At 36.0% G+C, this 15,715-nt stretch overlaps 1 protein-coding gene across 11 annotated transcripts in view; it reads right to left on the reverse strand.

Annotated features, from left to right (window-relative positions):
- DCAF6 (DDB1 and CUL4 associated factor 6) overlaps positions 1 to 15,715 on the reverse strand; it is a 113,081-nt gene that overhangs the window by 95,155 nt on the left and 2,211 nt on the right. For all 11 annotated transcript variants that reach the window (XM_041124793.1, XM_041124794.1, XM_030019876.2 and 8 more), the window contains exon 2: positions 832 to 893. In XM_041124793.1, the coding sequence (XP_040980727.1) occupies positions 832 to 893 (62 nt within the window). The remainder of the gene's footprint in view (positions 1 to 831; positions 894 to 15,715) is intronic.

Below are 15,715 nucleotides of genomic sequence, written 5' to 3' on the forward strand. Positions count from 1 at the left end.
AACAATTATAACACTCCTTAATTTAAAGCTACAAGTGTAAGAAACTCAAGATAAAAAAAACCTTTATATTTGAACAGCTTTTGAAATAAATATGTTAAAGTATAAAATTTACACTTGCATTTTCACTTTTTATAGCACATCTAGTATCCTTTCACTTTTCAGATATCTTATACAACAAAGACAATGCTTCAACAATCATGCATTTCTGCTCTATTCATCACAAGTAATATGGCAGTCTCTTTGCCCTGTACCTAGTTTAAGTAAAACCTTTTCTTTAAAAGAATATGACTTACAATATTTAGACCACTTGCAAAAACTAAGTATTTAAATAAGCAATATTTCAAATTATGTTATTACCTTTCAGGAGAGGCTTATTTTTGTTTTATTGTCTCTTTAAATAAGCATGTAACACTTGATCATTTGCTTTTTAGACTTGGAGAATAAATCACTCAAAACACTAATACAGCTTTAAGTCAACAAGATATATCAACATAGCACAAAACTACTAAAGATTCCATTTAAAGCTTTAAGATGAGTTCTAACTGAAAAGATAAGCATGTGTCTTCCTGGCATAGGAAATGAATTCATTCAGCAGTGAGACACAGTATTAAGGTATAGAAATGGGATTTTGTTTTGCTCCAAAGGTAAAGTGTCAGATATTTAAGAAGAAACAAATACGTAGAGAATTCAGATGTAGCTCTCAACAAGTAGAGTTTTCGAGCTCAGCTTTAATACATGGTATTTTCATTTTTAAGTTAAGGAACTATTACCGGGGCAACAAAATCACAATTTAACATCTTTTAACAAACAAAAAAGCAACAAGTGACTTACACATCCATCATGCACATTCAAGGTTGCTTCAAGTTTTAATCTTTGGATAAATTCTCTTCTCCCTGTGAAGAAAGATACTAATTACATACTCTTTTAAGTAACACTCTTTTCATACTCTTTTCAGTAACACTGAAAAAGTGTAGACCCTGCTAATGGGCACTCACAGGTAAAAACCTAAACAACAAAGAACCAGAATATAAATGTAAATCTTGAAACGATTCATACGGTTCTCATTTTACAAACGCTAAGACAAGCATCAAATTTCTAGCTCTTCCACCACCTTTAGTAAGAGTGCAGAAACGGCAAAATGAACATTTCACAGGTTCACAGGCTGATGCTTCCTCTAAAAGTAATAGCTATAAAGCAGAAAATAACCCTGTGGTTATTTGATTAACTTAGCTGAAAGACAGCAAGTATAACATAGTTCAAGAAGTACAACCTTTTGTATAGGAATATAAAGAAAAATGTGTTTAGGTCTCAAGTAGACAGTAAAACAGTTTTGTAATTTCAGCAAAGAACTGGAAGTTGATCTTCCAAGCATTATCTACAGCTCTACATCTCCTCTTAAACTAGAGAAAACCCAACTTCAATTTTGTTATTAATGCTGCACTTTGAAAAGTAACATTGAAGTCCAGTACCATTCTACTTGATACATACTTAAGGGATAAAACACAAAGGAAACTTCTGGAAAGGTGACATGAAAGGAAGAGATGAAGGAGAAAGACTAAATCTACAAATGCATATTGAGTAAGGCAAGGGTCCAGGAACTTTATGTCCTTATTCCCTATATACAAGCTGCCTTATCACTGCACTTAAAAACAATACTGTACTATACACATGAAGAGGGAAAAATAAAGTATATTGAAAACAATGTGGTCTCTTCCTGAACTAGACGTTTAAACAAATAGCTTTAGAGTGCACCCGTTTTATGAAAACAGGTTATAATGAACCTAATAATTCCCAGAAAGCACTGTCAGAAAAGACAATTACTAATAAGCCTAATCTTTCTACTTAAATCCTAAAAGCAGTTAACTCAAAGACCATTATCTTTTTTGTCCAGTGTTTGTACAACTCTCAGAACAAAACTCCAGCTAAGAGCATTAGACTGTAGGCCTATGTTAGGCTGCACTGTTTTCAAATATGTAACCTATCAAATTCACTCAAAATTAACCCTCCTGTCTTCCTTCAAGGAAACTACAGAGTCAGGGAAAGAACTGCAACAGAACCTTTTCCACATCTGAAAATCCTACATTTCTGAACCTTTTTTTGTTCAGCTCAAGGCAGAACCATCTCAGAGCCCAGCACTGCCTCTGGCACTGTAGCACAAATTTGGAAAAGTAATTTCTTCTCCGTCCACTTGTTTCTTCTTAATGCCTTTTATTTGTCCCACATACTCTCCAGCACTGAAAGAGAACACCTGATATCCATCCCTGGTCCCTCACAATCACAGACTGCCACAGCAGAACCACCTGACTGAGAAGCAGGCACTGAACATCCCTGCCACACTCCCTCAAAGACCAGGAAACCCTTTAAGCCATACCAACTCCCACAGGTACGCCTGTGCCTCATTCAATGTTCATACAGCTTTCCCTCCATGAAAAGATATGTTTTGGTACCTAGTTTTTGCTGGAACTAGAAGTCACCTCCAAAATTCAAAATTGCTCATAACACAGCTCAAGTACCACATTAGATGAAGATTATGCTTTGGCAAAATATTTTCTTCTTTTTTAAGAGGAGGTACTGGTTGGGTGAAATGGTTATAAAGTGCTTGCTTTTACAGCACACCTAAGCTAGTTTTAAAAAGATAAAAACCATACTCTCTTATGCCCCATTTTACAGACACTGAAATTGTGACACCTCAGAAGTGCTACAATTTCTATTAACTGGGAATAGCCATCATTAGAGAGAGATTAAAATAACAAACTTAATTTTATGCACTATGCACTACTAGCAAGAATGTATGTACTCTTGAATGGGGAATACATCTACCTAGTTCACTATTCTTTCTTTACCACTGTTCCTTATCCATTTTTTCCCCGTAGAGGAACAGACTTTGGACTTAGCTCCTTAATGGTTGGTTTATTGTACTTTTCAGTTAAATCCAATTATTTTTTCAAGTCACTGAACAATACGTGTATTTTTCAATGAAGATTCCTATTTTCAAGTTAATTTGATTTCTACAACACTTACTTGTAAGTAAACATGAATACTGAGGTGGGAAATATCACCTGCTGTATGTTTATATATCACTTTGCATAATAGAAACCTACCAATTTTTTCTAGGGTGCTATTGTAATGCAAAATACAGCACAATAATACATGACCCCCAATAGGATAACTTCACTAAGAAAGGTATACTCCACAGGCCAACACAAAAATCTAGTGTTTGCCAGTTCCATCACATTTTCTCTTGCAGAACAGAAAAGTTTGATAGCAGTGGATGACTCTTGGGCATTGCACCATATGCATATAACACATCTGGAAGTGAGGTGATGTCTGCAGACCAACACACTTGGTCTGAGAATCTTCTATACAGAAACACTGAAGGAGATTAACTCACTTTTAAAAACAAGCAGAGCAACAGATTTTCCTCCTTCCCGCACGGTCTGGTTTTAATCCAAATCACTTAAATCAGCAAGCAAGAAACAGTAAATGTGTTCTAATCACGTCTTCGGTTGCAATTTTTATTTCCTTAAAGCAGTCTGTTGACAAAATTAGATATGAACTGACTTCTTGTTAGATTATGATTTTTTGGTCTTAAGAACACAGTAGCTATACAAGTTTCAGTAAATGTTTAACTTGAGATACAGACATATGGTGTCTCATATACTTACACGCCCGCATTTAAAATATTAAAAAAAAAATGTTAGGATTGCACATGCTAGCATCTGTGATTTGTTACATATGTGACTAGCTATTTATCATGTGATCACTATTTATCCAAATATTGATTTGAGGGAGTAACTAAATACAAGCAAAACTATAGCACAAACAGTTTCCTTACTCCCTAAAGTAAAAAGGATGCAAAGGAGAAAACAGTTAAAATGTTTTACCTCCAAAAACCTTCCTATTTGATAAAGTACTAAACACAATAGACAGTTGAATGGATTGTTTCTAGTTTATCTTATCATTCAAAACTAGAACCACCAGATCCTGAATTTTTTTTTTTTTTTCCTAAAAACCAGAACTACTCAAACTGATCTGAAGGACATACTGTCTCTGCATTTGCTGCTGTTAAAAGCTGAGCAGTCAGTGCATCTGTGTTCCTTCCACTTCAGCAATGACTTCCACAAGTTCATTGGTTTGATAAAAAAAGCTCAGCAGTACTAGAGCTTTCTGATATTTAAGTCACTTGAATATTTTTGTCACTTTTCCATTTTTATCACATTAAAAATTTAAAAACACAATACTGTTTATCTGGTTTATTAGTAGGCTACTTTTTTTTTTTTTTTTTACTCTTCAAGTGCATCACAACTCTTGTTACTAGACTTTCTAACAGTCAAATTCTCCACATCAATGACTCTGCACTGCCAGGTGACAAGAATCTTCACAATCCTTAATTCCCATTCATCTAATCCAATGTTCCTCCTGTTCCCTCCACCTTCCAAGAAAGGCTGCCCCCCTGCCTCCCCCTTCAGCTAAGATGGTGGAGGAGACTCAGGCTTTTGACAAAAAAGCCCATAGAGTACTTTTTTCTTATAAAATCAGCATCAAGACCTCTGTCAAGTTTTTGTTTCCCCCACCTAATACTGTGTACATGCTCTGTAAGAGCCAGAAACTGTTTCTTTTCCCCCTTAACTCTGTGCCACCAGAAATGGAATAATTTAATTCTGTGAGCATGCTTCAATATACCATTTCTTGTATCCAAATAAGGCTTGTTTAAGACAGGGATCAAGTGATCAAGCTGTCATCACCAAGATTATCTCACTAGACAGCAGAACTTACATGAGGTTTGCTTTGAAACCACAAAGGGGAAACTATCAACAAGAACAAAACAAAACAAAACAAAAACGCACTGTGAAATTTCAAATGGCAACGATGACCTTCCTGTGAAGTGTTTACATAGCTGAAATTTGGAAAACTATCAAACTAGCACTCCACCCACCCATTTTCACTAGATGTTATACACTAACCGAAGCCTCAAGGTACAGTGCCACCCTCAGTACACTGATCAATAATTTTCTTTTAGTTTGTATCAATCTAGAGACTAGAGGACCATTTCCAAGGCCGCATTTTACATATGGAAGAAGCGCCACCTTGAGTCATTCATAATATGAATTTAAACATGGAAAAGCAGGCAAAAGAGAAACTGCAGCCACTTCCTTGTAACTTATTTCTCCAAAATGTTCCACTGCGCACAACATCAAACCAAACAATACCTTGCCACTCCTCGTTGGAGAATTACCTAAATTTGATGTTTGGGCACATATACACAGCTCTAATCTCACTTCAGAGAGGAATACCAAAATACACAGTGTCCCTTGTATTTCCCAATCACAGCGGTTATAACACCATTTAGGTCACAATCCTCAGTTTAGAAATTGCTGGTCAGGTGCTTTCTACATGGCTGTTTTGGCAGAGGTACACATACCTTTCTTTTGTAAGTGACTCAGTCAATGCTACTTCAGAACTGATGACAGCAGTGAAGTTTAATGCTTCAAGCATGTAAAACCTTCATATATTTAAAACAGCACTCGAGAATTTCCCATTGAAAAAGTACAGATCATTTCAAGATGAAGGTCTAGCTTTAAAGTAGATTTGTACTCTACAGAAATATAACTAAACTTTGATCCAAAGCAGCACCACCAAAGTCTGAGACATTAAAAGACAACCCTTATTCAGAAAACCTGTAATAGATCCTGTTTGTCAAATGAACACTCATTTATGTCAAGCTGGCTCTTTGCAAGGCCAAGTCCCTCAGCGCTAGCTTGCTGTGACATTTGGAATGCCCTAGTTTAAAACTGAAACAGAGCCAGCATCTGTTCCCAATGCAGAGCACATGTTATCTTGCACTCTAGGTACATTTAAAAACTACTCTTGATTTTCCAGGGTAGAGTTTACATATTTCTGAAGCCACTACATGAAAAGATGGCAAGTCTACTTCATTCATATATAAGTTATTTTGCTGAACTGACTACATCAAACTCGGCATAGTGATCCAGTATAACTTTCAATCCATATCTCAACACACTGTTTTTCCAGCAACCAGAATTCTCCATATACCATACAGTAAACAGGACTATACGCAATACGCACTGAATTAACTTTCATCGAGGTACGTTAAAATTCTTGAACATTAATTAAAATCTTGAAAAACATTTGTTAGCTACATAGACTGACAGTGGCCCCGTTTTATAGACACTGAAACTGTGACACAGGAAACTGAAGCAATTTATCAAAGGAGAGAGTGAATCAGCAGTACTGCCAGAAGCCAAATCCATTGGTGTGACCTCCAGTCCTTTGATCAAGGTCCTGCATTATATTTCCTTATTAGTTTGTACTACTGTATAAATGCCAAAAAATGGTAACCCTTGGTTCTGTCAGTGTTTAAAAGATTACCTTTCAAGTTACTAGGAACACCTACTTCATTATGGTTTAAGTCCGAAACAGGTAACCTAAATTATTCGCTGCTCTTAATGACATATCAGCAACCTTGAAGGTCTGAACACTATACAGAAAACACAAAATATTTTAATTTATATGAAGAAATTTACTTGCCGTTTTAATACACAAGAGCTTTGCTACTAAACACCCAGCATCCAACAACTTGGTGTTAATCAAGCTTGCACTCAAATCCTAAAATGCACTTCAGAATAAGTTTCATGTATTAAGAAACACAAAACTTTCACATAGTAACACTAAGACAGAAACTACAGAAGATAGGACACTATGCACTGAATTACAATCCAGCAAGCCTATAATATCTCTTTGTGAGTATATGGATATAAAATTTTATCTCAAAAGAAACACAAGAAGAGACCTGCTGAAGTTTAAAAAAAAAAAAAAGTCAGCAATGTTATAACTTTTAGAGTAATTAATAAGGATTTTGGAAAAGACTTCTGTTTAGGCGTGCTTCTACCAAATGTGCAAGAGTAAGTTACTCTAGGTAACAGCACAGGTTAAGATTTGTTTGCATTAGTAGCAATATCTGTAATTACCTTTCAAATACATACCAAAAGTATCCACTCCTGAATATAAGCTTCCATTACGCTCCATCACTGGCAAGGCTACAAGCATTTGAGCTTTAAACCAATGTGTTTAATTTCTGTTTTATATTTGCCATGTTTTATGCTTGAAAGATACTTAATACATAAAATTCAATTGTATTAACATAGATTTTGTAAGGTGTTCTCAGTGGCAAAAATGTGGCATAAAGTACAACTAACCGACTTAAAATACACAGATAAAATACCTTCTCTAAGTACTAGCTTTTGAGTTAGTGTGCTATACTGACTAAGTGGATTTCATTCACATGTACACCATATTCTGACAGCTATCCTTTCCCAACTTACGCTGCCCATAGTAAAGTCTTCTGTATTGTTCTTGACACGGATTGCAGCTGAGCAGAAGATAAAATGACCGTGTGTTTGCGACAGGAGAAAAAAATGCCATTTTCAGCAATTTTGATATTCATTCAATCCTTTAAAGTAGTCCAGTGATCATATACAAACTACTCCCTGAGATTAAAGGCACTTGAAATTTCTATATTATGTCACAAATATTTCTAATTTCTACAGAGCAGAGGACAAAAATCCATGTGATAAAACAAAGAGAAGCTGTATCTATATAAAAGACAACCAAAGGCAAAAAGGTAACACGTACCACCTTACTCTTCTCAACACAAAACTATCTGAAATAGCTTAAGTGTGATTAACGGGATGTATGATTAACCAAATGCAAAAGCATTTTGTTTTCTCCACCAGCACTAAAACATGCCTCCCAAGCAAACAACCTGAAACTCTAAAACAGATACCAACACAAAACTGCATAGTCATCAGACCAAGAAAAATACACTTGAACCCTGTTTTCTTCTCATCAAAGGAGGCTTCCCTTAACTGAAGGCAAAAAGAAATATTATGCAGAATGTTGCAAGTTGGAGTGAACAGTGTTATTGTAGGTTTTAACATGTCTTTGGAAATGTATTTCTCTGACTTTGAAAAGTCTTCATCTGAAATAGTATGTGGAACAGTAATGTATGTTGAATATTTTCTTGTAAAAATGGTATTAACATAGTAACCCAGACAATTCTTTTGACACTTTGGGAAATACACATCACATCAGGTACTCTACTCTATTTTCTCAAGTACTACTTATCTGTGTAACGCCCAAGGGCAATTAGGAGCTCTAATTTTCAGCAAGAACAGACAACGTCTAAGAAGCTGAAACAGGGGTATGGCTCTACCCTAGTGCAAAAGTTAAGACCGCTAGCAGCAGAGCCATGATCTATCATCTCCAAGCACTCAGACAAAATGAATACTGGAGCATGGAAAAATCAGTAGCAGAAGGAAAGAAAAAATTACTGGAACCTGCTCTTAAGAGAAGCACATTCCTAGCAGGCACGTCCTCTTACGGCTGAGGATGCACATGCCCAGTACTGCTGCCAGTCCTTCCATTACCTTTAAGTGTGTGTCAGAGGCTACTGCTTCTTCAAATCAGCCAGCAGGACTAATCACATGAATATCCCCTAGCCCATTTGGGACAAAGGTTCTGGGGTGAATAAAAGCCTACTACTTAAAGTTGTTTAAGCTAACTCAATACACATTTTAAAATAGATTAAGAAGTAATTACATAGAAGCTTACCAACATATCTAAAGAGACATGTCTTCTACCAAAAAAGCAGAGCCTGCCTTTCCCACAAGGATGTCTCAGTGAAACTGAGAATTTGGACAGGGTGGAACTGAATTAAAGCATTTACTATTCTGCACACCTACCTAATTAAACATACCATTTAATCCTGGGTAGTACAGGAATTATACACTGCTGGGTTTGGGGGAAGATGTGAAACATATCGAGATATACACACCATAACAGATATAGGTATATAACCCCACGATATTACAAGCGTAAACACTTGGCAATTGCCCAGGATTAGAGTTTAAAGATAGATTATGTCAAAAGTTGAGCTAAAGTAGAAATCTGAGTCTTGGTAGTAGATAAGTATTAAGTAACACTGTAACAGAAGTTGAATTATCATTGGGTATTTAAAAACAAATGAAAAAAACCTTACTTTTAAAAGTTGCATTGCTTGTTGCATTAAACTATGTATTCATCCTAGGTGACCCAAAAAAACCCTGTTTAACTCAAGAGGCTCCTTTTTTACTAAAGAGAGTTTTCAGGACATAACAGTGTTTCTAGAATAAAAACAAATTAAAAAGGAATCACATTTTTCCTCATTTCCTAGGAAAAATAAATAATGGGAACACACTACAATAATAATAACAACAAAGCCATGTAACCTAAATAAAGACGTAGTTTTGGTTTTGTATAATAGTTTTCTATATTGGTGAAGTTTCAGTAGTTCAATGAAGGTTGAACAAACATCACTAATGGTTCAGAATGCATTCAGTTCACAGGGAAGGGAAGGATGGATCCTCATCTTCCTCACAATATCTGCTAAGTAAAGAGCAGCAGCATTAATGATGCTTTCAATTTTCCTGAGGAAAGCCTGCAAATCCTTGAAGAACAAAATGAGGAAAATAAGGGGATATTAAAATTCATTGATGTGACTCAGATTCTATCTCACGATATTCATGTTCAATATTTAATGATTCAACACATACTAAAGCATTTGGGACATATCTGAATCAGCAACTCACTAAGCCCCAAAGACATGAAAATGCTGAGACTTGCACTTAATCAGTGAAAAATCCAGCTTTGTTTGAAGGCTGGCATACTTTATATTTGAACCTATCTTTTTCCTTACTGCTGGAACAGGACTAGTCTCAAATGTCAACAAGTGCTTGATACATGATCAGTTATATCCCACTAGACTATTTTGGGGACATTCAAGGGTAGAAGATCAGGAATCACAAGCAAAGTCACAAGAACTCATAGCATTGCAGTGCAACAACTTAAAAGTGACTGAACACAGATATGCTTAATGGCCTACCCTAATGCAGTTAATGGAAGCAATCCAACTGGAAGAAGGCTACAGGAAAAAAAAAAATTAAAAATAAATAAATAAAAGAAATAGAGCTAAAGTGATCTCCCACATCACTGCCTCATCCTGAAATACAAATCCACTACACGACTTGTTTTTTGCAGCAAGAGACAGCTTTCATGTATCCAAAGCTCATTATTACAAGATCAAGGTGCAACTTAACTATGAAGCTGTCTGAAACACTCAGTATCAAGACACAGACAGTTATTTACAAAGCAAATACATTCTTTGTACAAAGATTGTCTTTAAAAGCATACAATGTAAATTAGATGAAATATTGCAATAAAAAAAAAGAAAAAATATTTAAAGTGCTCACAAATCTTTAGTCTCCAGCTGTTTGCATGAGAAGACCAAGACTCCAAAAGATAGGATGCAAGTGTGTTTGCATCCTAAGACTGAGCATAATTCAAATAATATAATTATATATGCAAAGCCTTGGGACTACAACACACTTACATACACTCATACTTCTTGGCAACCATTAACACATGATTAATGTTCAGTGCACAATCAGACATTACACATAAGGTTAATCCCTTAAAAACAAGAAGTATATCTACGTAATTCAGCCCACATCAAGCAAAACTGACAAAACTGCGGACAACTTAAAAGGCCTCTTGAATTTCTGAAGGACAGAAAATCAAACTGAAAGAGTTGTACCAATTTTTGATCATTTCCTTCTAGCTCTACTTACGCTGGATGTATTTGTATGCAATTCCAGAAATCCCCCTTCCATTAGTGTTTTTATGTTGTATGTCAAGATACAACAGCAGCAAAAAAGTTAGTGATTTAGAAAATTATAACATCAAAACTCAGTAAGTAGGTTCATTGATAACAACATCTGATCTAGACAGTACTATAAAAAAAGCAAAAACAAACCCCAGAAAACCAAGTTTCAGCAGAGTAGTCCCACCAAAGAACATAATAATGTGATCTGCAAGGGCCTACAGCTTTTCACAAGTTGATGTTATTACATAAAAAACAGAAGTTGTACTCTTATCAGTCCCCAACATCCTAAAAACTAACATTGGAAATTATTCTCTTATTTCAGGACACAGTGACAGAAGGCACCGAGTGGTATGCATACCATATTTTTTTTAAAAAGAAAATATACTAAAATGATTGTCAACACTTTATCACCGAGTAGGAGCAAGGTGGGACAACACTGAAGAGACAGAAGCAGTAACACAAACCATAACAATTAAACCACAAAACACACAGGAAAGATGTAACTGAGGAAAGGTCAATGATATTGTTAACAAGCAAAGATTCCCGTGATAGTAGCAAAACAAGCTATTGAATTTACATAGTGTAGTACTACATGGCTGTACCACTTGCAGGTCCAACTGGCTCCTGCACCTCCACTTCCATAGCTCAGTTAGTCTACAAGTGAAATAATCCCAAGGATAACAGAAGGTTGATTAGACTGAAATTAAAACTAAGTACTCAGCACTCAGAGACCAGAAATATTCATTCAACCTTCATTCTGCCTCCCAGCTCACATCTCTTTCTGGTTTTCTGGTATGTACCAAATTATAACCAGCCAGCTTTTCATTGCCTTGTCCAGATGATTCTGCTATACTATGTTTTTACTTTCCTTTACCAATAGTGTGCTACTTTCTACAAATTATTCTATTAAAACATTGGAACTAGCGGAAAAAAAAAAAAGCCAGCAACATTAATCTTTATGTGCTAGGATCACATTTGTGTGACATTTTTTCAAAAAGCTGTTTTATAAATACACATTGTGCCTTTCTATTCCTTGGTACCAATTTAAATAAGATGCTATCAGGGAATTCATTTTAGTCTCTTCATTAAACTCCTCCAAATTCAATTTGTTATCAACAGGTCTCAGTGACACATTGCTCTTTCAATTGGCCATCTGTAATTTTTTTAAGGACTATAGTTGCTAACTCTTGCTTTTACTAACAGGGAAAAAAACCCAAAACACATCCAATTTAAGGCAATACCAGATCACTGTACTCTCTTGTGTTTTTTACAATTAAAAAGTAATATTCTTTTTCTGCAATGCTCTTATACTTCTTAAGCTTTTCTATACAACCACTGATAAACCCAATGACTATACCAGATTTCCTGCCTGACATATGTTGGGTTGATATTAAAGATGTTTGGTTTTGTTTCAAAGATGTATTTTCCTCTAATTCATTCATTACACTGTGAACTTCAATTCTGACTCTGCCTATTTCTATTATTCGGAAAACATCACTAATGAAAAAAATTTGGGGAGTTCAACTGTATCTTTCTAAAATCTTTAGCTAGCCTAGTTTCACACAGTATTTTGTGTGTGCCAGAATATATCACTACAGAACTGCAGTGGAAGATGCTGCACATCAGGAAGCTACACTGTTTACATTAAAACAGCAGTCAATCATTTGTGTCCTTGTAATCAGACAACCAGATAAATTTATAATGGTCCTTTTTCAAGCAGCAGTTAATTTGCTAGACTTGTAGAAGGAAAAACAACATAAAACACCTCTACGAATTCTGGGTTTTAGCTGTGACAGATGAGTGTCTTTAATTCATGCTGAAAAAGAAAATTAACGCCAGAGGTTTAGGACATGAAATGTAACAGTGCACCTGAAAATAACTAAACATCAAAAGTATTATGCAAAGCATTAAAGAAGAAAGGCTGATTAAATACTCTGTGACTATCTCCAAGTCTGCAAGAGTACCAACTACAAAGCTGATCATTTTAAAGCTGTCTGACCCTTCTTACTCTGCGTTATTTTCAAAGATTAAGACACCACGTGTTGAAATACAGCTGGAGCAAAAATTGGGGAAAGTAACACATCTCTTTCTAGTTGTTCTCACTAACATTCAAGTTTCCATCTCTGCTGGTTTTTGTTTGTTTGTCCAAGGAAAAGCAACAGAGAGAATGAAAGGTTTTCAGTATTTTAAGGAATTAATTTCACCCTCGCACCCTGGGCAACGTATTTTAGGAAGAATTAAATGTTCAACAGCAACACCCAACTCTACCTACATTCAATGAGCCACTACTAGTTTTTAAACTAATAAGGTAATGAATGTAACATAGTCAATAGCAAAACTAATCAGTTGTCCATACACATAACAGCTATTCTTGCCTATCCTGTTTTTCAACCCTACCCATGAGCAGGGCAATTAACTTACTTCAAAACTGTAATTAGTTTTGGTTTTACTATGGTGCATCTCAGTAAAGAGGGGGAGCTACTGACACCTGATTAGTTTAGCAAGTTCTCCCTACCTACATAATAATATATTTACAGTTCTCTTTTTAGCAACAGATGTTGAAACTCTACAAAATTTGACCACAATGAACCTAACTACTGGTTTCCTTGCGGTTAACATATAGATTTCAAACCTTTCCCAAATCTTAAAAAACAGGATGAGAAAAAGTTAGTAAGATATGAAACGGTCTTTAAAGAAGGAGGAGTGGAAGCTCAGGAGACACCATCACAACACTATCTCTAAGAAATCTGGTAAGCTTAAAAATTTCGTATCACAAGGAAAGAAGTTGTTAGAAAACAGTATGTGAACAAGGATATCAGAGATTAGGGAGAACTGACTTATTCTGATACTTGCTATCAAGCATCACAACTTCCAAAAATCACTCTGAGCTAAAAAACAGAATCAGTTCCCCTCTGCAAACTATTTTAGACTAACAGATTTTCTCCAGATAACCTGCTATGTCAGTTAACAAAAAAAAAAAAACCACCCAACAACAACAAAAAAAAACCAACCAAAAAAACATCCCCCAAAAACCCAAACAAAAAAAAAAAAACCCACAAAAAAAACCCAAACCAACCCCTCCCCCCCCCCAAAAAAAACCCCAAACAAAACAAACCAAAAACTCTTCAGTCTTCCTCCTGGCTGAACAGAGCCATCCTCAGCAGCATGACCCTTCACAGAAAAGCAAATAAACCCGTCACATTAAATACTTCAGAGGAATTATAGACTCACTTCCTTCTTGCAAGACACACATGCTGCTATTTCTTTAGTCAAATTATTATATGCTATACTTCACCCACATAGAGGCCTTTACTGTGATGGCACTAAACACTTTACCTGCTATCAGAACTTGTGTGTTCATTAGTCACTGAAATATTGCCACAACAATACAAAATGGCAACAAAGACTTGGGGATTCTTGGGAAAGTATCATTACTGAATAATTACACTTGCCGGTTTTAAAGAAGAATTTAAATTGGATACTAGTTTACTACCAATGTTTTCAATGTAAAGCACTGTGATGTTTTTAACAACTGAAAGTAGTCTGAAACTCAGTTTCCATCCATGATCCAGCAGCAGGACTCCTCCCACTAGCATTAGGCTAAGACGATGCCCAAACTGAACCAAAGAGCGTTACTGACAGCCTCCCCAAGGCTTGGCTTTCTCTGGAGACTTCAGATACAAGCACTGTCTGAAATTGAGCCTAATTAGCCTACAAATGCCAAAGAAATGTAGCTAAAATACACTGATAAGACCCACATTTTCCCTCTGTCATCACAGCAAGAATTCTTACCAAATGATAACATCTGAAGGACATGTCCCAGGTGCATATACATTGCCCCATCTCCGCAAGACTTTCCTCTAGAACTCTGTCCAGAACTGACTAGGTTTCAGAGCAATTATTTAGAGAGCTTGCAAAATCAGAGTTTTTTGCAAGGACATAAATTCCAGGAGTGAACTATCTGCATGGAAAGGTACAGTATGATGCACAGATCCTTCCTGGAGCAGCTGTTTTCGAAAGCTGAAAACAGCTATAAATAGAGTGCCACTTGATTGCCAGTTCACATGAAACTGAAACAGAGTAAATAGGAAACAGCACTTAATTCTCAGATGTCTTCCTTCAATACATAGTCCCTTTCAATATTCCCCATATTCTACATTGTAGCATAACAACACCCTCCAAATGAACAGTTCACTATGCAAGTATCATTCATACATACACATCTTCCAACACACTGTGAACTGCATTGTTAGTTACAGACTTGCTATGAAGGTTCTCCTTTGATTTCCTGATTGAAAAAGAGCAGCAGACAATGAAGAGACATATAACCTACTTTATTTTGTACTGGTATGCATAATTGTTTTGGCAAATTTACCAAAAAAACCCTACCCAAACAAAAACCCCAAACAAACAAGCAAAAAATGCACATGGACAATGCCTCAAGTCTCCCAATACTATTACAAAGTCAAAATTAAATGCTTGACTTGCATTTGCTCTATCAGACTGTTGGAACAGTATAAAAACAGTATAAATAGGAAGAAACCTTACTTCCCATTCAGACTAGATCAGCAATGATCGACAATCAATGTTATCTATCTGACCACTGTGGACTTAATCTGTGTCCAAACAACAAAGCTCCTACATAGAACTGCTGAAGCCTGAAAGAGGGAAGACCCATACATCCACTAAACTGCACACAAAAAGGAACAGCAACAGGCCTGTCATCTGGTAAACCTCCACACAAGCAATCGCACCTGACTAGCAGCAAAATTAGTGGGTCTATTAAGGCCATGAATGTCATTTTCAACACAAGCCCCTTTCGTTAAAAGCAGAAGTCAGTGAGGACTGAGCAACTCTTACCACCACCAACGCAGATCTTAACATCAATTCAGCAGGAAGCCTCTCTCAGGTCCTATTTTCTCAAGGCTATAAAGCTACTGAATGTGTTTAGGTTAAATGAAAAACAGTAAATATGAGACCTTAACCTCGTCACCA

The sequence above is a fragment of the Aquila chrysaetos genome, chromosome 7, assembly GCF_900496995.4.
Source record: "Aquila chrysaetos chrysaetos chromosome 7, bAquChr1.4, whole genome shotgun sequence".
NCBI lineage: Eukaryota > Metazoa > Chordata > Aves > Accipitriformes > Accipitridae > Aquila > Aquila chrysaetos.